This window comes from Biomphalaria glabrata, chromosome 4 (genome assembly GCF_947242115.1).
Source record: "Biomphalaria glabrata chromosome 4, xgBioGlab47.1, whole genome shotgun sequence".
Taxonomy (NCBI): domain Eukaryota; kingdom Metazoa; phylum Mollusca; class Gastropoda; family Planorbidae; genus Biomphalaria; species Biomphalaria glabrata.
In genome coordinates this window covers 24,565,213-24,589,842 of record NC_074714.1, presented here as the reverse complement: position 1 = coordinate 24,589,842, position 24,630 = coordinate 24,565,213, and the positions used below count along the sequence as shown (strand labels likewise).

The window sequence follows — 24,630 nt, the reverse complement described above, 5'->3', positions numbered from 1 at the left end:
TTTTAAATTATTTATTCATTAAAAATTAATTGCTCATTAACATTTACTTGAAGTAAAGATCAAAAACACAAATTCAATACATGATCAGCTCTCAATTCACGCAGATCACAGCCCATCACTTAAATGTATTTACTGTCAATTCTACAGACTATTCATTTCAAAATGTTGCTTTAAATTGTTATATGACACAATCAAAGTACTGGCACCTCACATTGATGTAGGCCTAAAGCTGCTGAAATAATGACAAATTTTCATTCACTAACTTGTATTGTCATTTATTATCAGACGTGTTAAAACTAATATATATATATATATATATATATATATATATATATATATATATATATATATATATATATATATATATATATATATATATATATAAAATTGATTAAGCAGAAGCATCAACAAATCTTGAACAATAATTGTCTACAGAAAAACTTTATTCTTATCCAAACAATATACATTTACAATGTATTTAAACAAGTTAATTTATACAAATCTGTATGGTCTAAAGATTATTTATAGTGTATTTTGAGCATTGTGTGAATACCAAGTTACATTATTACATGAAAATAGTGTACTCATTTTTTTAAATATTCTGGGTAATAAAAATTAACAACTAATATGATACAATAAAATTGAAGCATTAGTCAAATAAAAAAAAAATTTCACTCAAGATCTATGTGAACTCTATGCTTGAAAAAAATCATTTTGAAATTAATTAAAAAAAAAAATAATTATGATTCTTTAGTCAATGGAATGATAGCAGCAATTATTTAACAATTTCATGATTATCCATTAATCTCAATATACTTATAACTGAAACTAAATTCACAAGGTTTAGATACAACCATTTGAAATAATGATTATAATTTTTTTCTTAATTTGCTTAATTCAAATCTAATATAAACAAGATTTCCTCAGTCAAGAAACTTATGATGGAACAACATGCATGTTCTTCTCAGTAAGTTTTGCAAAGGGAATTAAGAATATATGATTTTGCTTTTTTTTGCCAACATTTTAAACCTTCGCACCAGGTTTTAGTTTTAAGGAGAATGCACCATATTTTATATGTTTACTTTTGATAGATTCTTATTTTAATTTTTAAAAAGTAAAATTTCCCTTACATATCTTGCAATCTATGGGGCAGATGATATAAAGTTTATCAGTTTCTGTGCCCTATGGTTAGTGAGGGTGTCATGTACCCAGCACAACAACCAACCACCTTTTGAAAAAAAATCCCATTTCAGACCTCACAATCTATAGGGCAGATGATGTTAAGGTCATTTGATTCTTTGGCCAGTGCATCATGTGGCCAGCACAACAACCAACCATCTTTACTTTCCAAAACGAAAGTCAGCTACCCATTAGAGTTAGGTGGACTCAGGGGCACCCAAAAATCTAAAAAAATTAAATCTGAGTCTTCACAGAGATTCAAACCCATGACTCCCCAAACTGCCTTTACTTATTCCTTACTATTGCCATGTATCCTTAGCCTTTTGAATTCTGAAATTGAAAATCCCAGTCTTAATCGAACCCAGGAACCCTCAGTTCAGAAGCCAAGTGCTTTACCACTCATTCACTGCACTCCCTATTGTTTTAATGGGGCTCAGATTAATAGTTTTCAAGTACAATATCAAACAGATTTAAAAAATACTAAATCCAAACCTGTTGGCTGAATGACAGGATATACATAAATATGTATAGAGCTTACATCATAATATATATATCTTAAATTAAAATTGGTCCAAGGCTTTTATTTTGCAACATGATGGGATTTTCCTTTCTGGTGGTGCTATGCAGGAGTCCAAGAATCTCATCTTTTCTCATAACAGAAAGTTATCTAGTTATAAAAATAAATAAAAGGATTTTAAAAAAAAAAATATGTGTGACGTATGTGTTGACCATGCTAAACGTATATATGTTATTAAGTATAATTATATAATTTTGCCATTCTAAAAATAGTCTGTACCTAAAAGGAGCTACTGTGTTAATGTGTAGACATGGCCCTGACCTTAATAGTTATGAATTATTACTAAAGGTGAAAGCAGATATTCAGTGAATTTGATGGACATTGCACTCATCTAAAAGCAACTATAACATATACTATAATTTACATTTTCATGGAAAACTAGTTTTTCAAAAATACAAGTACTTCAGCTTATGAGAAAAGTGCATAGGGAAAAATTGCAGTACCTTACCTTTAAGAGGTGCAACCAATCATTGACTTGTCAGGAATGCATGCCTTTTTCTTGCATTTCCAAACATAACTGTAATTATACAATTAGGCATAAAACATCTTTTAGATAACTAAACTAAAAATTGTATAGTAGTACTTACAATAAATATTGAATGGATGCCAATATTATTAATGTCTGCCCAGAGAGTAGAAATAGTATAAGTATGATCCTTGAGCCATTCTGGTACATCATCAGAACTGGTTGGCATGGTTCTACTTGTTAATAACTGAAACATTACAAACATTTTTTTAAATTTATAATTTATCACAGACTAGAATAGAAATGTTGCCAGGAAAAATACCAATGGTTACAATGCACCTGATGATACTTTTGTAGCCTTAAAATGCACCAAAACTTCATTCATTAAATCTGATAAGAAACATATATGTATCACACAAGTCCAAGTTGATCAGAGTGTCATAGCAAATAATTAACTAGATATGTGAGTTTTATATTAAAGTGCTGAATTTCAGGGGATAGATCCAACTTGACACCACATCATTTATTTTTTCATGAACTCATGGGTCTGGGCATGGCATGGAATGGGAACTATTATTTAATGTATGGGGTGCAGGCGAGGCATGGATTATAAATTGTCTTGTATAGATTAGATTGGGTAAAACTTCCCATCGAAGGTAACTTTTACTGATAGATCTGGATCAATTATAAATTTATGGGATCTAGGCCTGCATAAATTTTATCTTTAATTTATATATTTTATGTACATAAATAACTAGTCTAGAATCTATAATTATATCTTAATAATAATTTTTGTAGATGTCATATAATATCTAAAATATTAAGTATAGATCAGTAGATTTAGAATTTTAGCTAGTAAATATTTTTATAATCCAAATCTAAACTGGATCTATATATTGTATATCTATCTAGAATTTAGATCAGTAGATTTAGTATTTTAGCTAGTAAAATACTTTTATATATTCTAAATCTAAACTGGATCTAGATCTAATTATTCTAGAAGCTTAGATCTAGAAGACTAGTTGTCAAGATTTGACTACACTATAGCTAATGCACTAGCTAAGTAGGCCTACTAGATAGATCAAGAGACAGAGTACTAATAGTAATAGACTCTTGCCTCGTTGGGCCTCTCAAATCAGCTACAGACTTTAGAGACAATTTAGGAAGGTGAATTTCGATCCAATTCCAAGATGTACAAACTACAAGTTAGAGTCTAGCTAGAGATGCTAGATCTAGTCTAGAAGGGTGATCAATTAAAAATAAAATCAATCATTTCTAAAGTTTGTAAAATTATATTTTATAGATCTAATCTATCTATTTATAATATAGAAATCTATGTCTACTATTTTAATATTTAAAATGATATGGCTGATGATATTAATTATTTTAATTGAGACATTGACATACAAAGAAACAAAATAACTAGATCTTATACTAACTCATAGACTCTACTTATACTTTATTGCATTAAACCTTTGAGTTTACGTTCCACTATCTTGACTTTACTACATTGACTAAAAAGGGCACTATCACGCCAATCACGGTGACTATGATTATTTATAGATCTAGAATACTAGTCTAGATTATTATCTATGATGATGATGATAATCAACTGGTAGAGCTATAATCAGTATAAACTATAATATAATCACAGCATTCGTTTCATTCACTGTCTGTATCAATAATCGTGTGATGTGAAAGTTAAGTCTAGATTTAGATCTAGATTAGATAGAATTGATAGATTATAAATCTACTTTCTACTATTAAAAAGTATTATTATTATAGATCTACATCTACTAATATTAGTACAGGTACTAGATCTAGATCTACAGGCAATACACTATAGCGAATATACAATATACTACACCTATAGCAGACTAAGTCACTAAGATTTAAGATGATCGATAGATCTAGAGTATTCTAGAGTTCTAGACGTAGACTAGATCTATAAACATTCATATTGATCTCATGTATGGTCTAGATCTAGAGAAAATAGAGTGGAAATCATGACTTTATTAGATTTTAGATCTATTTAGTTATTTTTAAAAAAATATCTTTAAATAGATCTAGAACCATGTCCATAGTCTAAGTCTGGGTGTTGTAGATCTTGATTATTCTAGATATAAGAGATCTAGATCTATAGATAAGTTCGGTTTTTAAAAAATGCGCATTCGAAATTTAAAATACCCAGATTTAAGTATTAATATACCCATATTGGTAGGGCCGCGTTAATCATTTATTAGATCTATTAAAGCATGTCTATATAAAAGATATTATTATTTAAAAAATATATTATTATATAAAAGATATAGTTGTGAATATTTACTAAAAAAATTAAAATAATGAATTTTTTACTTTTGCCAATTAACACTCTGGCTGGCAAAAAGGATGACTCCTCAATACTGTGAAAAGACGATAACTGCATGAGTTGGTTTGGAATTGTATTTTGTAAGACTAACTTTAAAAAAAAATCCTTCAAGAGAATAAACGAAAAAAGGTTTGTCAGAAGAAAAGCTGGCTGGACTACGTAAATAATGGACCAGCCTCTCTCTCTTGATATCTTGTTAAGAACATTGGTGACTGGGAAAAGTGGAGGATTTGGTTACGCGGGACAGATGATAATGATTTCATGTACATAAAAAAAATCCAGATTTTGTGTAAAATACCCAAATATGAAAGTACTGAAAACAGCTATTTTAATGGGGTGGCCTTAAAAAAATAACTTTTGTGACGATCCCTTATTCAGGAAAATTTTATAAATCACAAAACATTGTGAGAAAATGGATGAAATTTTTAGAGATCTAATAAAATAAAGCGTAGGAAAGTTTTACTCTCATTGAAGGTCAGTCCAAGTGACTGGAGGAGTAAATTTCTTCTTTTGCATCCTCCTGAATTTCTCCATATTGCACCATGCGCGAAAAAAAATGCGCGACGGCACTCCCCTAGTAAAAACTAGGAGCTGTTGTTCCATTAGTATAGTTCCATGATATAACTATGATCTTCATTTTTGAAAAGTACAATATTATTATATTTCCAATATTTTGCCTCCGTATCACTATCACATAGGAATATATATAGGGCCCATAGGTTTGTGATGTGAATCTGTTTTTGTTGACATGGCTTCTTTAATGTATGGCGTTCGTCTTATCCATTCAAATTGTTAGAATTAGTTTTAAGTCTAAAAAGTCATAGAAAATTAGCAGAGCGTGCTCTAACGTTCGTAGTCTGATAGACCAAGGCGGACAAGGGATAAATTCTAAAGGTTAAAAAATCATTTTGCTTCAATCAATTGAATACACTAAGTCAGTCACAGTCTGAGTCTACTAATTTTAATTTAATAGTCAAACAGTCTCTATATTGATTTGTAGCTCTATGTAGATATAGTATGGCATATCTAGAATTCTAGGGGTATACTAGATCTATTCTAGATCTAGGCACATCTAGGTAATAATTCAAATTGACTAGATCTAGACTAGAATCTATAAATAATAATATTCTAGATCTATAATTTTTAATATAGTCTAGAGGAAAGGCTAGTCACCTCTAGTGTCACTAGAATTCACTAGATCTAGTTGTCTAGAATCTAGATCTAGCTATATAAAGTGCGAAGTTCGAAATTATTGAGCCAGCAGGCAGCAATTTTCACGTTTTGACTTTTATAGCACCGTAACGGTCTGACCTATGAAAAAACTGATGGTATCTCTAAATTTCTCGTCCCTTTTCTATACAAATAGGTCAAATTTAATGTATCACTAGGCTTGGTTAAAATGAAATATGAGTTCAAAGAGGTGTAGGGTAGGTATCGCCAAGCGTACTTTACCTCGAGCAGATTTTTCCCCAGTTAGTAAGCTCGATCGGGTTGATGGAAGGTTCGAACAGATCAAAGAAAATATATCTAAAAACATGTTTTAATATTTAATTTTCACTATAAAGTCATTTTCTTTTTACTCCAGCGCAAGAACACCATCCATTGCACCATTTCCCACCCTCCACAACTTCAAATAGTCTCTTTAAGCTGATGAGCAATCAGACTTAAAAATAGCCTTATAGCCTTAAGCCCATTACCCATTTCCTTCACTACCGGGTAGTAAAAAAGAATAATTCCACACCTCCTGAGTTTGACCTCACCATGAACTTAGCCTTTACAAGGAAAAGGAAATAGTATGTGTCGGAAGTAAAGAAAAAAGGTGCATGCGCAGTAATTTGGTAAACATTCAAATAAAAAAGTTTTAGCAATAATAAGTGAACTGTTCGAACCTCTTGACAAATCGGGGCTGCTCGAACTTCGCACTTTACTCTAGTTTGGAAGGTCTAGAATGAAGACTCGCTTGTAGATTACAGATCAGACTAGAGATCTTGCTTTAAGACATTCAACTTGAATGATACTTCAAGATAGATTCTTGTCACTAGATCTAGAGCCTTATCATAATCATAAACTTATCTTATAATAGAGCATATAGATCTAGAGCCTTATCATAATCATAAACTTATCTTATAATAGAGCATACATTTTAGAAATTGATGTAGTTGAAGAAGTCAGATTAGATATGTAAGGATATCTGACATTACTTGCAAGGGGGAAAGAGTCGAATGGTCGCTGGCAGAGCCAGCCTTAGGTAATTGGAGGCCCTAGGAGAAGTGAATTTAGTGTCCCTAAATAAAAGAAAGAAATACCATTACAAATACAATAAGGCGATTTCAATTGTTTGGTTGAAAAAATCAATGCTGATGAGTAGTGTAATCAAATAATCTTATATTTTATATATGTATACAATTTAAATATTTTTGTTTTAATCTGTAACAGATTTTCAAAACATATTAACATCTGGTTGAAATGGAGAAAGGCAATTAGGGAAACGAAAGAATAGACACACTCCAGATGAATGGCGTATGATGATGTAGTGGACAGTACAGAATGGACAGTACAGATTGGAATGATCAAGATATTGAACTAAAGCCAACGGCAGGTATGACATGCACCTTGTAATATAGTAAATGCACAAATTTAAAAATGTTTTATCCTTACCATGTCATTCAAAGCTACATACACTCTATTGACAGGCTTGAAAAAGACACTAGCCACAAAACCCCCTATAGAACAAGATTATATGTCAATAGTTGCCATAACTAGAAACCACTGCAGATACTCCTCAAAACTCTCCAATGAAAAAGAAAAAAAATTAGCAGGATTTTAGCTTTTATGTTTTTTTTAATGACAGTTATCAATGAAATATTCCTATGAGGAAGATTTAATTTAAACATGAGTATTTGTTTTGTCACACACACACATATATATATATATATATATATATATATATATATTTAATTTAAAGGTGTATACCAAAAACTTTGAATTTTATACTGGGCTTCATCAATAAATTTATGGAATATAATAGCTATTTCTGTTCTTAGATTGGCAATGTCAAACTTACAACATGAAATATAAGTGAAGATGGCCCTAATGCTGAAGACATTCTTAAGAAAGCTCTAAAAAAAAGGTAAAATTTCTACTCTATAATATGACATGCATTGCATATAATTTAAACCAAATTGAAAGGATAGGAGACATATGAAAAAAATATACAATTAAAAAATGGTTGCAAAACTATTATCTAACATAAAGCCTTATAAACAGGTTGCGGGGCCCTATGCGAAACGGATTGCGCGGGGCCTAATTTGGGTTGTGATAAGTGAAAATTAAGATTTTGTATTAGAAAATAAATTCGTCTTTGCATTTTATTTATACTTTACTAAGTACAAAATCAGAGTCAAATAAACTTTACGAGTCATCTACGGTAGATAGTAGTTTTCCAACAAAAAGCCGATAAACATTCAGATTTGCCTTTTAGATTTAAAATTGACTAGCAAAATGTCGCTTTTTTTTAAGAGGTCGAGATAGATTTAAATCCATATTTCTATGCCAGTGACTATTAAAGTAAATTAAGTATTTGAACTTCTTGTTTTGGTTAAAATTCGGCTTATTTTATTAAATGAAAGCTGACATTGCCGTTTTTTTTTAAACCGCGAGTAGGATTGACCTTTTTCCATATTGAATGACACCCCGAAATGACTTTATTGTCTGTTTTAAGAAGATTTGCATCAGTTAACAGAAGATTTTAATAATTTCAGGAGATTTTCATGACTTTTTCTTATATTTTTTAATTTTAGGAGAATTCCTGGAACCCATTAGTAATAAGTTAAAATGGTTTAATTTAATAATTTACACCTAGAATTCGCAGCGCGGGGCCTATGAAGGTGTGGGGCCCACTGCGGCCGCAAAGGTTGCAGTGGCCTAAGACCGGCCCTGCTTATAAAGCTTCTAGACCTTAGAGCATTGCACCTATATAACTGAAGGAAGTAAACAATAAGCTAACATCATGTTCAGGCTACTTTTTAAAGGTTCATTTCATCCAGGTGACTGGAACAAAGCGAATGTCACTCCTGTATTTAAACAAGGAGATAAATCTTATCCAAGAAACTACAAACCAGTATCATTCACCAGCATCACATGTATAATGCTAAGAACATAATATGTAGCGTCACAGTAGACAAATAAGATAAACGTAAGGTCCTTTCTCCATTGGAGCAAGGCTATAAAAATGTAGGTCATATAAAACCCATCTAATAGGTTTGATTGGGTCAAAAAGCTTAGATCATAATGAGCAAATAGATGTGATTGTTTTTTTTTTTATTTCTCTAAAGCATTCAATGAAGCTCAATTGCTATAAAAAAATTATAATATGTTGGCCTTACTGGTCCATCACACCTATGGACTCAAGATTTCTTGATAGTGAGAGAAAACAAAAAGCTAATATTTTTTTGTTATGTTAACATGAACTTTCAAAGTTTTGGTCATAGAAACAAATGATTTGACACCATTTATCTTTTGCACAAAAGTTGTGTAATAGTAAAATATGATTTGTCTTTAATTTATCCATCTAAATAAAATGTGTAATATTTTTTGACTATTCCATAAAACATTAAAAAGGTATACGTATTGAGCATGCAAAGACATGTAAATCACTAACATATTATTTTAACAAAAAATATTCATCTATGATGTGCACTTTTAATTCTGAAAAATAACAGTACTTCTTCAGCAGACTAGCCAAGATTGATGCCTCTTCGGAAATCCACAAAGACACGATGAAAGCATTGTAAAAGCTAGTGACAATCCACAGATGTATTCTTAACTGGCTTGAAAAACTCTTTCGTCCCACTTTCAGTTAAGAGTATTACAAGACCATCCGTCGTCATCGAGAAGTTCATAGAAGTCTAATTTATAAAGCGTTGGCTATGAGTGTGTATGTGTTCCGTGTGTGAATGTTGTTCGTATTTGCATTTATATTGTTATTGTACAGTAGTTACGCTGAGGTTGTCAATTGTAGTCAAACCGAATTTCCATTTGATGGGATCAATAAAAATTATCTGATCTTAAATTAATGTTATTAATGTCAAGAAAGCAAAGTAGATAAAAATTATACATTTTATTAACATCCCCAAACACTTAAAACCTTTAGATAACCATTTCCCAGTTCTATAATTACGTTCACATGTTTAGTCATATTTGAAAGTGTCATACAGCGCTGTTATTTCGCATTAAGCCCTCATTTCATCTACTATATAAATATGATTATGGTAGAATGCTTTTTGATATTTTCGACATGTTACTAATGCGTTTATAGTGTTTCCTCTTCCACTTTGCATTCTTGGTAAGAAATCTTATAATTATATATTGTAAATCTGGGTGTGTACTTAGCTATAGCGTGTCTATTGGATGTGGGGGATGTAATATTATAATATTATCCTGCGCATGATGTAATGATCAAAGGCCAAGGTTTGGTGGAAGTAGTGAAAATCATTCGAGAGATAGAAGTGCGATTAGAATAATAATGACCATGCCTCTGATAACTTATCATCAAAGGCCAAGGTGTGGTGCAAGTAGTGGAAATCTTTTTAGAGATAGAAGTGCGATTAGAATAATAATGACCATGCCTCTGATAACTTATCATCAAAGGCCAAGGTGTGGTGCAAGTACTACCATGTTTCACTTTATTTTATTTTTCAATCGCTCTTTCATGAAAATGGGCGCGTCATTTTTAGCCTTGAAATAAGGTTTTATTTTTTTTCTTCTATTAAATGCTGACTTCACCCATCTTCAGGATATTATGTCGCCTATGTAAGTTTTGCTTTAATTCCTTTTAAACATTAAAGTCTTAAATTGTGTAATAGGAATTTATTTCTATCAATATTTCATTTCTACATGTATATGTAAGTATGCATTTTGTTTATTGATAGTCACTTTAGATATCAAAACTGGTGAGCCTATATTTATGTGAACATAAATACCTATTTATACCATATTTCTGTCATGCTGAGGTTCCTTTAGCCTTAAAATTAATTGATTGAGTGCTTGTTGGAAATAATCTTTCATGTATAATTAGGGTGTGACTCTCTCTCTCTTTCTCTCTCTCTCTCTGCCATTAGGCGTCGATCTGATCTATTTATTCCACTCCACAGCATCGTTTTTAGGTTTTATAAGTGATCAGCAGTTCTCTATTTCAAATAGCCAACATTGCCTGGCTCCCCGAACTGTTGAGAAATGCTATCTCTGCTCTGCCCAGAAAATGTTTTATAAGCAGGACTCTCAGACAACATCGTGAACGACTCAGAAACAAAGACATTGGTGGAGCTTGGCCATCTCTTCCGGCTGAGGCTAACTTTGAGGTACCAGCAGTGTACAAAGAGTTTCTATTATACGACTCCTTGGAGAAAAGCGAAAAGCATGGATTTCTAGTTTTCGGTGACAGACAGTTACTAGAATGGCTCGGACGTAGCAAATGTTGGTTTGCTGATGTGGTACTTTTAAAGTTGTCCTCTCTTTATTTTATCAACTCTATACATTTCACTTTCAATATGCACATGGTGTGATTCCACCAGTGTTCTAGGATAGATCTGACTTTACTACTTAATGTGAACTCCAGAGGCATTTATAAAACCTAAAAATGATGCTGTGGAGTGGGAAAAAATAGATCAGATCGACGCCTAATGGGGGAGAGAGAGAGAGAGAGAGAGAGAGAGTTAACGCTACTCTACTTATTCCAGAAGAGTTAGAAGAGTCTTATCAAAGACGACATCTTGCGCTGTTTGCTTTTATGTGAAAAATTACGCCAAATGATTTTTAAAATTACTTTGAACGATCAAAACAAGACTATGGCTTCAATATTTTTCTGGTCCATTGGTGAATTTGATGTATGTGTGATAACAAACTCTCTATGTAATCTTGTTGAAAAACTTTTTTAATGTTATGAATGATTATTTAATATTGTAATGTTGACACTGTTTGAATGACTGGAGTTTAAAACTTTTCTGGCGCACTTCCTCCTCAGACACAACCTGTCAAGTTTTTTTTCCTCACTAGATAATGTACAGTAAAGCTTCCTGATTTAGAAATGTAAACTAAAAGTTAATGACAGAGAAAAGGCCTAGGTCTAGGATATAGCGTAAAGTGTTTCAAGTTCACAGTGTGACTGGAATCTAGTGATAAAGCTTAAAATCATTCAGACAAGAAGATGAAGATCAACTGAAAATGTCATGAAAAGTTTGACTACTCATTATACATTTCCTTTTTTTTTCAGTTGAAAATCGGATATCATTTCCCATTCAGAGGCGTAGAGAGCATATCTGGCGCCAGGGGCACGGTATTTTATTGGCACCCCACCCAACCCTCCATTTTCCAGAAACATCACAAAGGCTTCTATATAGAATGCATTTAATAATAATAATTCATTACAAATTACAATAAAATGTATTACCTAACTGAAATACATTTTAAATCCCCCTCTTCTATAAAAAAATGTAAAAAAATAATAATGCAAACGACAATCCCCAATCCCCAAATTCCAAGAGTATAGCTAAGGAAGATTTTGATTTTAAACACCCCTCCGAAATTTACGATAAAACCCCCTCTTCATTATAAGACTAAACCATACATCAGTCACCAGATTCAATGAGCATAGCCAAGAGGGGTTTTGTGCTTGAAGCCCCCTATCCAGTGGGTTTTGCAGCTAAAAACCACCTCTTCAATATAAAAAAGCTAATTACACACTAAAAATTGTATAAGCGTAGCCAAAAGGGTTTTGAGTTTAAATTCTCCCCAACCCCCCCGCCCAAAAAAAAAACCTGGCTACGTCCATGTCAGGCCTCTAATTTAGATTGTTTTCAAGTGCATTATGAGGATATGTCAAAACTAAGCGCTATAAGAGTGTCTTTTTTTAAACTTACAATTAAAACGAAGTTTGTATCAAAATTATTTTTTAAAAACAACATTTGAATCAGTATTCAATTCAATTAGTTTGTTGATAAATGGAAAATATACTTTATAATGATACATTTACACTTTTTCCATTGTGACCTTAGATGCATATTTTTTTGTACCAATGCGCGAATTTATGAATGAAACTTGAGTTATTAATGAAGAGGGCTGTGACCTTTTTAAAAAAAACTTACCTCCCCTCCCCTGAAGTTTTTCATTTAAAAGTGGTGTATTTTTTTTGTTGAAAACTCTGTTGCATATGTAATTTTACAAATTAAATGGTTCACTTTAGGAAAATAAAAAAGTAGCCGTTGCATCAGTACTTTGATCTAAAATATCATGATGTCCGATTTTCCTTTTTTCTTCTAGTTTCTGAGATCTAAACGTGACGGACGGACAGACCAAACAAAACTAATAGCGTCTATTCTCCTTTCGGGGGCCGGTAAAAAAGACAATTTCTCCTTTTCGAAGCTGATACCTTATTGTACGAAATTACTTTGCTCTTAAAATGGAAACATTAAAAGACAGTAGTCAAGTTGTATAACTTTGAAATCTTGAGGTTCCAGAGCTACTAAATGTCCCGGCAGTATCAAACCAAAGAATATCATATTCTTCGCTCGGAAGTAGCATCTGCAGTGAAAGCTCTGACAAAGGGAAAATTAGCCAGTGTTAGCAACATTGAACTTCTACAGGCTGGAAGAGAAACATGATAAATACACTTTTTATGATCTGCAACAAGATCTGGCTGTCAGGAGAAAGTCCCAAGCCCTGGACCCAATCACTCTGTCAAAACTATCTTACATGTGCCTCATAAGCCATCCTCGCAAAGTCCTGTTACAAATTTTATAAAACGGATTAAAACCGATAGTAGACAAAATTATATCAGAAGAACAAGCGGTTATAGTAAAAAAAATATACAGAAACATTCTTAAGGAGGTCTACGTATCCCTACACATTACCGTTACTATGTTACACCATTGAAAATATATAAGTTATACTAAATAAGTTAAACAAGCTACGCTATATACAATATACAATGATCGGTTTCTAAGTTTGTCATATTTTGCCTATACATATTAAGTCAGACCATTACAAATAGTAATTCAGAATAATAATCAAGCAAGTAATACAATATAAAATGACAAGCTTTTTAAACCTTGTAATTAGGTCTGTACGTTCTCAGTCTTTGGTTGTATCCGGGACAAATGCTGCCATCACTTTGAATTGGTGACATCAGTGGCTCTCCAACTGGAGACTCAGACCCTACATTAACTTCTTCTTGCTGTCCATTCCCCCCTCCCCCTGTTGTACCTGTGCGTTAAGAGTAGCTATTGGTTCCATAGTAATATGGTCAGTAGGCACCTGCAACTACGTGATCGAGCTTGTTCCATATGTTGGTACACTTCCGAATCTCCCTCGCAGTGACACTGTTTCTTCTCTTCCAACAGCAAGTCTGACTATGACATACTGTGGGTTGCATGTCATTAAGTCCACAGTTATTGTACCATCATCATATGTTGATTAACGAACTCCCTTTTTTTTACTTCACTTTTCCTTGTTGAGTAAATATGTCGGGAGTGATTAGCCAAAGGTGGACGTGCGATAGAAATTGAATACTCTTTCTTGCGTTGTCTTGTTTGTAGCGGTGTAAACTAGAGAACGAATTGAGTGCAGGGCTTGATTTAACACCAGCCTCCATTTAGAATTAGAGAGTCCTTGAGTTTTAAAGCTAGAGTTATAGATTTCCATAACGATCCGTTTAGCGTTTCTACGTGTGAATTTTCACTGAGATTATATGGGGTCATCCTGCTTGTGGCTACACATCTCTCATGTGAAAAATAACACTTCTCAAGATATGAATGATGTACCTCTATCAGAGTGTACGTAGTCAGGCATTCCGAATAGTGCAAAAAAATTATCTTGACATCTGATTACTGTTGAAGCCAACATATCAGAACAGGCGTATGCAAACGGGAATCTTGAAAATTCGTCTCACTCTAATTAGCAGGGGTATGTGTTCCGTGATGTAGAAGGGGGCGGCCCACACGCAGAATGACTGAAATGTCTAGGTTTTACTTCGGCACAAATTCTGCACTGGTTGACTACCAGCCTGACATCTTCACAAAAGAAAGGTAAGTTTTTCGCTCGCACTAAATGCCATTGTCTTGTTACTCCCGGATGACACAGAGAGTAATAGAGCAGTTTCAATTCATTTCGAATCATAGCTGACCCACACCCGTTTCTAGAAAAAGTATCAGCAGCTGGAATGTGTTTGTCTGGTCTACACAAGACACCCCAGTTCCAGTCTCCACCTCTCAAGCTTTTCTGTCCTTATTTTCCCTTTGCTATGTTTGCCATGCTGAAGGCCACAAAGCGTTGGTCAGTTACAAGAGTAAAACTACTAAGTAGATGTGCCATGTCCTAAAAGATCGTACTGCGGCATAGGCCTCTGTTTCTATTGCTGAGTGCAGCCTTTCACTTTTGGAGAGTGTTCTAAAAAAAAAAACGCCACTGGGCGCCATTCTGGTTTAGTATGGCAGCTGTTGCTACATCCAAGGCGTCCGATTCTACCGTCAAAGGTCGAGAATAGTCGATGATGAAGATGGCGACTTTCTCCAGCCCTGCTTTTATTCGTTAAGGGCTGTATTTATTGTTTCTGAAAGAGGGAACGACGTATTCTTTGCCTAAACATGTATTTTGTTTTGATCCACCGCGACTTGTATGACAACATGCCCACGATTCGTTTTTGTGAGCACATATCATGAGAAGGAAGATTTCTTAAAGCCTGGACTCTGGTCAGTAGGCCTTCATCCCAAGAGGCAAACTTTGTCATTGGCTATCGTACTTTTGTCTTCATTAAACGTGATTCCATACTTTCTAGAAGCATCTAGAAATCTTTGCAGATTCTCAACGTGCGACTCTTTATCATGACCACATACCGTTACATTGTCCACGTATGCAAAGGTGTCCTGCAACTTTTCATTCTCAATTATTTAATTTATTGTTATCTGGAAGCATACAACTCCATTGGTAACACGCATCAAACGCAGTAAACGACCTTTCCTCAGTCTTGATTGGTATTTGATGGTAGAAACCTTTGAGGTCTAGAGGACTAAAAACGGAATGATTGGATATCCGTTGTACCAGTTCATCGACTCGGGGCATTGCATATGCATCCAGTAAAATAAACCGTTTAATTGTTTGACTACAATCAATGAGCATCCTTCTTTTTTGTCTCTCGTTTATTGTCACAAGCACCTGTGCTCTCCAGGAAGACTTTGAGGATTCAATGACTTTGTCCGAGAGGGGTTTTCTCACTTCACACTTATTGAGTGCTATCGGGACTTAGTAGCCACTAGTCTGCAATCAGAAGTTAGATTACTGAAAAGGCTCGGTGTTTTGACTCGTGCTGCCTTAAGACCACAGATGTGTAAAGGATTGCGTTTTCCTCCGTACGGTATGGTCAATTCCTTATGAAGACTTATAAAGTCTACTCCGAGTATTACATCCGAGCACAATCCGCGTGTCTCATGGACAATGTTTAAGTGACCACCTGTCACTGCCACAAAGAGGCTGTGACAATAGTCTCAAAGTATTTATACCAAGGAGAAAATCTCAGACTAAGTAAAATTTGGAAAGAGGTGACGTGACTAAGAAAAAAAATTGGGTTCAAAAGTCGTCTCATTTGTTATTTTTATATTGAAAAATTTCTCACGAATTATAAATAGTCCAAAACAAAGTCTTTCTTGAAATGATTATGACAAATTCATTCGCAATTACATAGACCAGTGTTTCCCAAACTGTGTTCCGTGGAACCTCAGTGCTTCGCAAGTCATGAATGGGTGTTCTACAAACTACTGGAATAATTAACTGGTAGGCCACCACGTAATAAATCTAAAAAATAAGCAAAAAGTTCCGTTAAATACTTTAAATGTGCGAAGTGTTCCGTTAAATACTTTAAATGTGCGAAGTGTTCCGCTAAATACTTTAAATGTGCGAAGTGTTCCGTTAAGGAAAAAAAAAAAGGGAAACGCTGACAAAGACTATGTGGCCATATTTGACTCTTCTGTTGTAACAGTCATGTTTTCGTCGGAAAAGTGGAGAGTGCGGTAGAGTGAAAACGATAAATCATGTAGGAGTCCTCTTTCCATTTTGCAATTATTGCTAATGACTGCATTTGACATTAGAGTATAGGTGGTGGGTCGAGTCGTTATAAGAATTGAATAAATAATATATATAAACTATATTAGTATTAAAATGTTTTAATTTATTCAATAAAATACAAAGCAAAAATAATAAATCTGACCGAAGTGGGAGCGATTGCATCTATCGCCTCCCCCACGGTCTCACCTGATACCGACCACTCTCTTTCAATGTAAATTTAGGAATATTTACTTATGATTTCATTTGAGATTAGAGTGTGGTGCAACATACTATACGAATGGTTCAAAAATCAATAAGAAGATTATATTATATAGATATTCAACTCATTTTGCAGTAGATGCAATCGCCCCCCTCCCACACCCAAAGGTTGCTGTTTTTAAAGAATGTGACGTTAAGCAGGATTATGAAATCATATAACAAACAAATATTGCACATTCTTAGTTGGAGCCAAGAAGATAAGATCGCTAAGTCATGTTTAGAGATTGGAAGATTGACAAGAATATTTACCATGAAGTGACAAGAAAACAACTCTGGGGTAAAAGTAGGCTACAAGCTCACAGTTTTAATAGTGAAACCATTTTTCGACCATAAATGCGTAAAAAAAAAGTTTGCTAGCAGTGATTTAAGAAATGTTTCATGAAAAGAAATCAATCGAATCCGTTACTCTTTTTCAAATGACAATTAGAAATTTCAATATAAAACTATGAGATCAGCAGAGTTTAATTTTTTTTTATTGCCGATCACATATCTGATAACTCTCAACACTTAGTACTTTTTCGAAGTACGAAAAGCAATTCTATAATCACAGAAAAGATACTAGAGCGTGCATGTGAACATCACTAGCGAAGACCTATACAAAGAGGATGGAGGATGTTTCTTTTATTTTGGAGATGTTAATGGGAATGACTACGGACACCACCAGAAGTATGGCTGGATGTCATAGCGGACTGGCAGCAAGAATTACTACAAAATTGTCAAGTCAAACGAAAGCTCTGTAGCAAGGTGTTGACTCGGACCATGTAATGAGGTATTTAGCATTGTAAGGCTTATAACATTACAAGCGTTGAACCACAAACGCTTTTAAGTTTTTCTGACAGAAAGAGAGTCCGAATATACAGACATTCTATTTAACAGTGAAGTGCCCTGGTTAAGCATGCTATGGAGCCTTTTTAGACATGGAATTTTTATAACGTAGATATTAAGGCAAGTGCCTCAACTTAACGATCCCCACATGGTCGTGGGATTTGGATTTTAAAGTGACTTCACATAATATCTAAATAAACTCAACAACAGATTACCAGAAAAACAAGTTGATTTCGCATTATAAGTTGACATAAGCGCACGATCAAAGAAGTTCCAACTCGTAATTAGCTGGCAAAAAAAGACGTAACCAATGTTAGTGTAATGATTTTTTCTTTTTGATTGCTAGATGTGATGATGTATTGATGTTACGACGAGATTGTGTTGATCAGACAATGCGTTTCTGATGTTATAATTTGTTATAGATTTCTTTTTTTTGAGCAGTTTTTGAACACTCAAACAATATCGTTATGCCTGAGATTCAAACGTAAATTATTAATTCAAACAACGAAATCCTTTACAAAGCTTCAACTCTGGAACTAGGAATCAATTTAATAAAATATACCCACTGTACAATACAATTTCGTTAAACAAGTTTACTATCTTTGCTCAAGCTCTCAACAATCAACATCGCTCCTTTTATGGTCATGGAATTAACTTGACCGCTTCCGTTTCAAGAAAGCACGCTTCTGTTCCAAGAAATTCGTCACAATGACCTTGCTTTGCAGAGGCTGCAGAATCTAAAAATAAACCTAATGCAATAGCTGCTTTATGCTCCGTGACAGTAATCGCTTCAGTCGAACATCTAGATTTAGTGCTTCGACTTGATGTCTCATCACATTGTCGATTTTCATACTTGGAGAAAAAAACTATAAAAAGCACCCTTTTTAGTGAATAAAAGAAGTGTAAATACGCTATGTTTTTTTTTAAAGCTATATGATTATTTTTGTACATTTTTTTAGAATTGTACAATCAAATTTTCTAAGCTATTTTGTTTGAAGCTTTTATTTAGTTGGCAATATTGACGTTCAAATTGAGCGTGTTAGGGGCAGGTATGGTGAGAGTGATTGTGTTATTTCCATAGACATAAATAAATATAGACTGGCCGAAGGAAGTAACTTCATGTAACTTGAAAACATGTATATCTATTGTATTCGGATTTCCGAATTATGAAAGATTGCATGATCTTCATTCTTAGAGATTAAACAAAACTACACTGCCACCTTATTTACAATACATATAGGTGTGTGGCTGAAATAGATATGAATACTTAACTTTTATACTGCTCATAAATGCTGTATAATAAGGTACACAAAATTGCAAGTCACAAATTTTCGTTTCATAAAACTCTTTAATCGGCCAGTCTATATTTATTTAGGTCTATGGTTATTTCTTTGTACTATTTAAGTATGAAAGAGTTATATCCCTTTGTTCTCGTTCCAGTCTTGTTTCTTCCATCTACCGTACATGTTTCCTTTCTTCTGCTGCCAATGTCATCTTTTCCTTTTCCACATACAATATGTCTAGATCCAGTCTTTGTTGGCTTTCTACGAATTTTTAGAATTCTTTGCCCTCAATGTCTATCCTCTCGGCCTGCTTAATTAGTTCTTCGATCGAACGAGGCTTAAATTCGTCTATGTTACTGAATAAGGAATATCACTGACTTATGTTACTTTAAATAATAAGACTGGATAAAATAAGGATTATGAATGTATATAACTTTCTTACTTTCTACCTAGAATACCCGAAACAACAGACACTAAAGAAAACTTAGCTTATATGTCCTCTGTTTGTCTGATGCCAGGGAAGGGATGATAACTCTTTCCAAAGGGTGGAGTTAAGTCAATTACGTTAGGAATGTTCTGGGGTATCCCGTTCACATTCAACTTCTTTGTAAGAACCTTTTACGCACAGCATATGTTGAAAAGAAATACAAATTAAAATTATTTTATTTGCAAAACAACAAATAATAATAATAATAACAATTTAAAATATGAATACCTAAGCCTAATGTATCCTAAGATTGTTAAATAGGAAGTGGAGAAGAAAAGAAGTAAAAACCAACAAAACATAATGTGATACAAAATGTTGACTAGCTTGTCAAGTTGTCACCTCGGTTAGGTCGAAGCGGTCACTGTTTAGCTTTGTTATAAACACACACCTCAGTTTGCCCAGCAAAAACAAAGAAAGAAAAAACAAAGAAAGAAAAAACAAAGAAAGAAAAAACAAAGAAAGAAAAAAAACAAAGTTATTCAAACTACAAAATGTTACCAATGAGGACAATAGTGTCTTAATTAGCAATAAGGGACAACAACTAATAATAGAAATTTAAATATTAATGTCCAGTGACTCTTCCGATTACTAAACAGAAAGAACAAAAAAAAGTACTAAGATCCGACATGTCTGATTAAATAGTCTCAGCTTTGTCCTTTCTATAAAAAAAATAATATTTTTGTTGACGATCCTGTAAGGCAGGCTTGAATTTTTCACCCACACATTTCTATTAGGCTTGAGTTTAGACGATGTCGACACGGGATATACTCGTGTAGAACTGGTAGAATTTTTCACCCACACTTGAGGAAACAATGTCAACATGGGACGTAACTTGTGTATGAAAATAAAAAATGTTTACTTTTTCTTGTGACATCAGATATTTACAACTTGAGCTTATGTATTTTAGCTGGCCCACAAGAAAGGAAGAAAAAAAAATCTGTTGTATCAGTTGTATCTTTTATCTAGCTCCATCTAGTACATTTAGTTATATGTGGTGATCAGTAGTTCCAACGTAGAATTAGCTAGGACGATTATGTCAGTTGTATCAGTTGTACTATTACTTAAACACGACAATTTAAAATAGTAGATGTGGAATAAGTCAGGCATAGACCAGACTTAGAATAGTAGTCAACTTTAGAACTTGTATTTGTAGACTGTATAACTTGTAGACTGCTTTAGTCTACTAGCATAAGGATTAGCTTGGGAGGTGCCAGCACCAGCTGAAATACTGCAGTTGAATTAGGTATAGCCCGGCCGCTGTTATATGTCCTCGAAGTGGGAATGACGCAGCGGAGGTGCGTCAAAGTCAACGATGTTAGGCAAGCTGCGTGTACAGAGAATCGACTTGAGATGTAGAAAGTAGTATTTGTTTTCACATATGCCAAGGTTCCTTCCTCCACGGAGTTAAGGGTGGGTTCAACAGGAACAGCATTAACGGTAGTTCTGGAATTCATTGTATTGAGCTAGGGAGGCTACCAGGAATTCAGATATATTAACAGGGAGAAATCAAGGATTTCCAGTAGCAGACAGGTATGCATGTGATAGATCATGTGATAGGTCAAGATAGACAATGTCGAATCCAGTCAAGATTAGCGCCTCCCACTTATTAGCCAATGAGGTCATCAGAGCACCTGGTCAGAGATCAAGCTCAGGGTCTAGACAAAGGGGAGGATATATTTGGGCCGCTTCGAAAGATGAAAGGCGCTCCGATGGCTAGGGATAAAGTAAACAAGTTTGATAGACATGACACGTGGATACAAAAATATAGCCATTGCCCAAGTGGCAAATAACAAATGTGATTGGACTTAGGAAAGTCAATGTGCTAAGGGAAGGGGAGAGGTGTGGGAAATAGTCTGGATCCACCCTTTTTCACGGCGTTTATAGAGGCAAAAATACAAAATTTTTTCTGCGTAATTTGATGAGGTCGATTGTTTTTGCTCAGCGGATGGAACATCATATTAATCCTTATGGAAATGCGTTGTGATTACAAGAACTCTTTTGAGTCTTTTCTCATATAAAAACAACACAACAGAAATATTCCCATCAATAGAAAAGACACAACCTAAAGAGGTTCATTGAGTGACTATACACAGACCCAACCTAAAGAGGTTCATTGAGTAACTAAACACAGACCGAGTAAGGAACGAACAAGTTTTTTGTACCCTTCAGTTCTAGTCTGAATTGACAGTAATCGCCCACTTCGAGGCGACTTGACTTAGTTATGATGGAGAGGGAGGCTGTTGTCTTCCAATATTTTTGTGATTTTGCTGAGACGTTTTGATTCAAAACTTAAATAAACTTTACAAATACATAAATTATATTAATACTACCAGGATGTTAGTTTGTGTATTACTGATATACTGGATTAGATTAATATCATACAAGGAGAATGCTCCCTTCACATTTTTTAAAATTTTGCTTCTAAAAAAAAAGAAAGAGTGTGAAAATATTATATATATAAAATACTGTGAAAACGGGTTTACCCGATGTGCAAAAAACTTTTTAATAGTGATAAATATAATTTGTATTTTATTTTAGGGCCCTCCAGTACTGGGAAGGACATTGAACTTGAACTACAGCAGTGGTCTCAAGCTCATTTCAGCATGTGGGCCACAGTGGAAAGTAACAACCATGCATCGGGCAGCACCACAAAAAGAGAATGTTTTTTCATTAACTTCTACGAACACTACTGTCAATGCAGTTAAATGCTAAAATAAAGTTTTTATAATTATCAATTACATTTAGTGTAGTTTATTACATACACAGGCAGTTTAGTTTACTAAAATAAGTTGACGTTGTCTCTGTCACTTATTAAAAAGCAGAAACTGTAGTTCCCCAAAAAACAACTATAATTTCTAGGCCTACTGCAGATGGCTCGTCACTCATGTTTCTGTTCACTCAGCTGAGAGCGTTTGGCAGAGACCAGACCATCGACGTTAGGCTTGAAGTTGCGTGTAGTGGCAAGCCGCAAGGTTGCTCTCAGATGCTTATCAGTCAGTCTTGATCGTAATGCTGTTTTTTGATCATTCTGAAAAAAAAATGTTCACAAACGTACGCACTCCCAAACATCGCTAGAATTCTAGCAGCTGCGCAGAATAAGTTTGGAAACTTCTCTCTGGGAAGAAACTGGTAGAAATCTGGAACACCAATAACAGCGTATTTTTGCTTCAGAACAGTGTCACACTGCAGGTCCAGTAGTTCCATCTGGACTTCCTCTGGAACGTTTTTCACTTCAACTGCGAACGGAGTAGCAACAGTGAAAAACTGTGGTTCGAGAGCAGTGAATTGCTGAAAGCGATGCTCAAAATCTTCCAGTAGTCTGGAGAGGATGTCTACGTAGTCTTTCAGGCATTGTGGCTCAACCGTAATGCTCTGTAGAAAAGACCAATGAGCCAGGTTTCCATCTGCCAGCTGAGTGGCCCACAAAGTCAGCTTGCATTTGAATTATTTGATGAGGTCAAACATCACGGTAATCAGCTGCTTTGTGCCCTGTAGTTATGAATTGAGTGCAATGAGATGTTGCGTGATGTCAGTAAGAAAAGCAAGATCCGACAAAAACACTGAGCTGAGGTATGTCTCCGTCTTTCATTGCCATGAACAATGCTATTTCCCGTCTCAGTTCAAAAAATCTCTGCAGCACTTTTCCACGACTCAACCATCTGACTTCCGTATGATAAAGCAACTCTCCGTATTCCGTTTCTAAATCAGCTAGAAATGACACAAGCTGTCTGTGGTTGAGACCCCGTTCACGTATGAAGTTCATCGTCTTCACGACAACATCCATCACGTTCTTCATTTGTAGACTTTTGACATAGAGTGCTTCTTGGTGCAGAATGCGGTGTATGGCTGCAAAAGATCCCGCCAAGCTGAGCTGATACAGTTTCTCTACCATTAATCCAACAACACCAACCTTCTCTGAACACATTGCTGGTGCACCGTCCGTAGCCACTGAAAGAATTTTTTCTCACGGTAGCCCACACACTAGCTTCCAGTTCTTGAAACACGCCGCGTCCAGTCGTCGTTCCTTTCATGGTAATAAGTTCAATAGCTCTTCAACAATGTTCAAGTTTTCGTCGACCCCACGAATGAATACGCACAGTCTGTTATATTAGTAGACTCGTCCAGTCAATGGAATATGCTACAAAGTCTTTTGCAGCGGCAATCAGTTGCTGTTGAACATTTGTCGCTGATCCTGCTTCGAAGAGTTTCTTTTTTCTTGGGGCAGATAATTTCACGCGCCTGTAGCATACACTCTTTTACAAACTGGCCGCCAGTGAATGGTCGTGATGCCTTTGCTATCATCTCGCTAACAACAAAGCTTGCCTTCACAGAATCTTCGCTTGCAGTGGGCGGACACCTCATTTACTGATTTGTGCAGTTGTAAATCATTTCACGGCTTATATGTGGTCATTGTAAATTTTATCTAATTTTCTTTGAATTCGCGGACGTGACCTCGGGCCACACAAAATTGTTTCGCGGGCCACGGTCCACGTGTTTAAGACCCCTGCACTACAGTGTCCTCCATAATTTAAAGAACATTTATGCCATGTTTTATCTGGATTGGTCAAACGGTTTTTATTTTTGTTCTTGACATACACCCATACATACATGCTTATTTACACCATACGTGTAGTTCTATTACACTCACACAACACACACACACATATACATATATGATACACATACATAACGACTTAATTTCCACTTTTCCAATCTTCCCAATCATCCAATCACACTTGTCCCAACATTGTATAAGTAGACAAACTTACTCAAGAAAGATAGCCGTAAGATCCTGCAACTGTGTAGCCACCACTTTATTCCAAGTTGTTTTAATTACCTGTTCCGTTTTGATGCTGATATTAGTTTTGTTTACTGATCCTCCAGTTGTGTCCTGAGAACTTGCCAAAATATCACACTGTCACTCCTCTCTGTTGCTATCCGTCGCACTTGTGGAATAGTGTTTCTAATGTAAAATATGACAAAGCCAGTATCCATTCTCGTTTATAAGTTCATATTATTATTCATGTCAGTTTTTGTAATAAGACCAAATATAACTGTGGAGGCTAAAGAGAGTAA

At 34.6% G+C, this 24,630-nt stretch overlaps 2 protein-coding genes and 1 long non-coding RNA gene across 4 annotated transcripts in view; 2 read left to right on the top strand and 1 right to left on the bottom strand.

Moving 5' to 3' along the window:
- Window positions 1-22,289, top strand: part of LOC129925891 (uncharacterized) — a 38,656-nt gene extending 16,367 nt beyond the window's left edge. The window contains exons 3-5 of one of the 2 annotated variants that reach the window (XR_008777658.1): window positions 7,027-7,189; window positions 7,635-7,720; window positions 9,323-12,036. Coding sequence is in view for 1 of the 2 variants with exons in the window: in XM_056027359.1 (XP_055883334.1) it covers window positions 22,093-22,266 (174 nt within the window). In the remaining variant the exon portion in view is untranslated. Of the gene's footprint in view, window positions 1-7,026; window positions 7,190-7,634; window positions 7,721-9,322; window positions 12,037-22,092 lie in introns of those variants that run through there. The other variant, XM_056027359.1, reaches the window with a different exon arrangement.
- On the bottom strand, window positions 561-4,057 carry LOC129925892 (uncharacterized). The gene is made up of 3 exons (XR_008777659.1): window positions 2,344-4,057; window positions 2,205-2,273; window positions 561-1,846 (listed from the first exon to the last, which is right to left on the bottom strand). It is a non-coding gene; the product is annotated as an uncharacterized LOC129925892 (long non-coding RNA).
- A 2,124-nt stretch (window positions 22,290-24,413) lies between the features above and the next one.
- The window catches only part of LOC129925914 (mucin-2-like), a 42,979-nt gene continuing 42,762 nt past the window's right edge, over window positions 24,414-24,630 (top strand). The window contains exon 1 of the mRNA XM_056027491.1: window positions 24,414-24,626. Within this exon, the coding sequence (XP_055883466.1) occupies window positions 24,530-24,626 (97 nt within the window). The 5' untranslated portion in view covers window positions 24,414-24,529. The remainder of the gene's footprint in view (window positions 24,627-24,630) is intronic.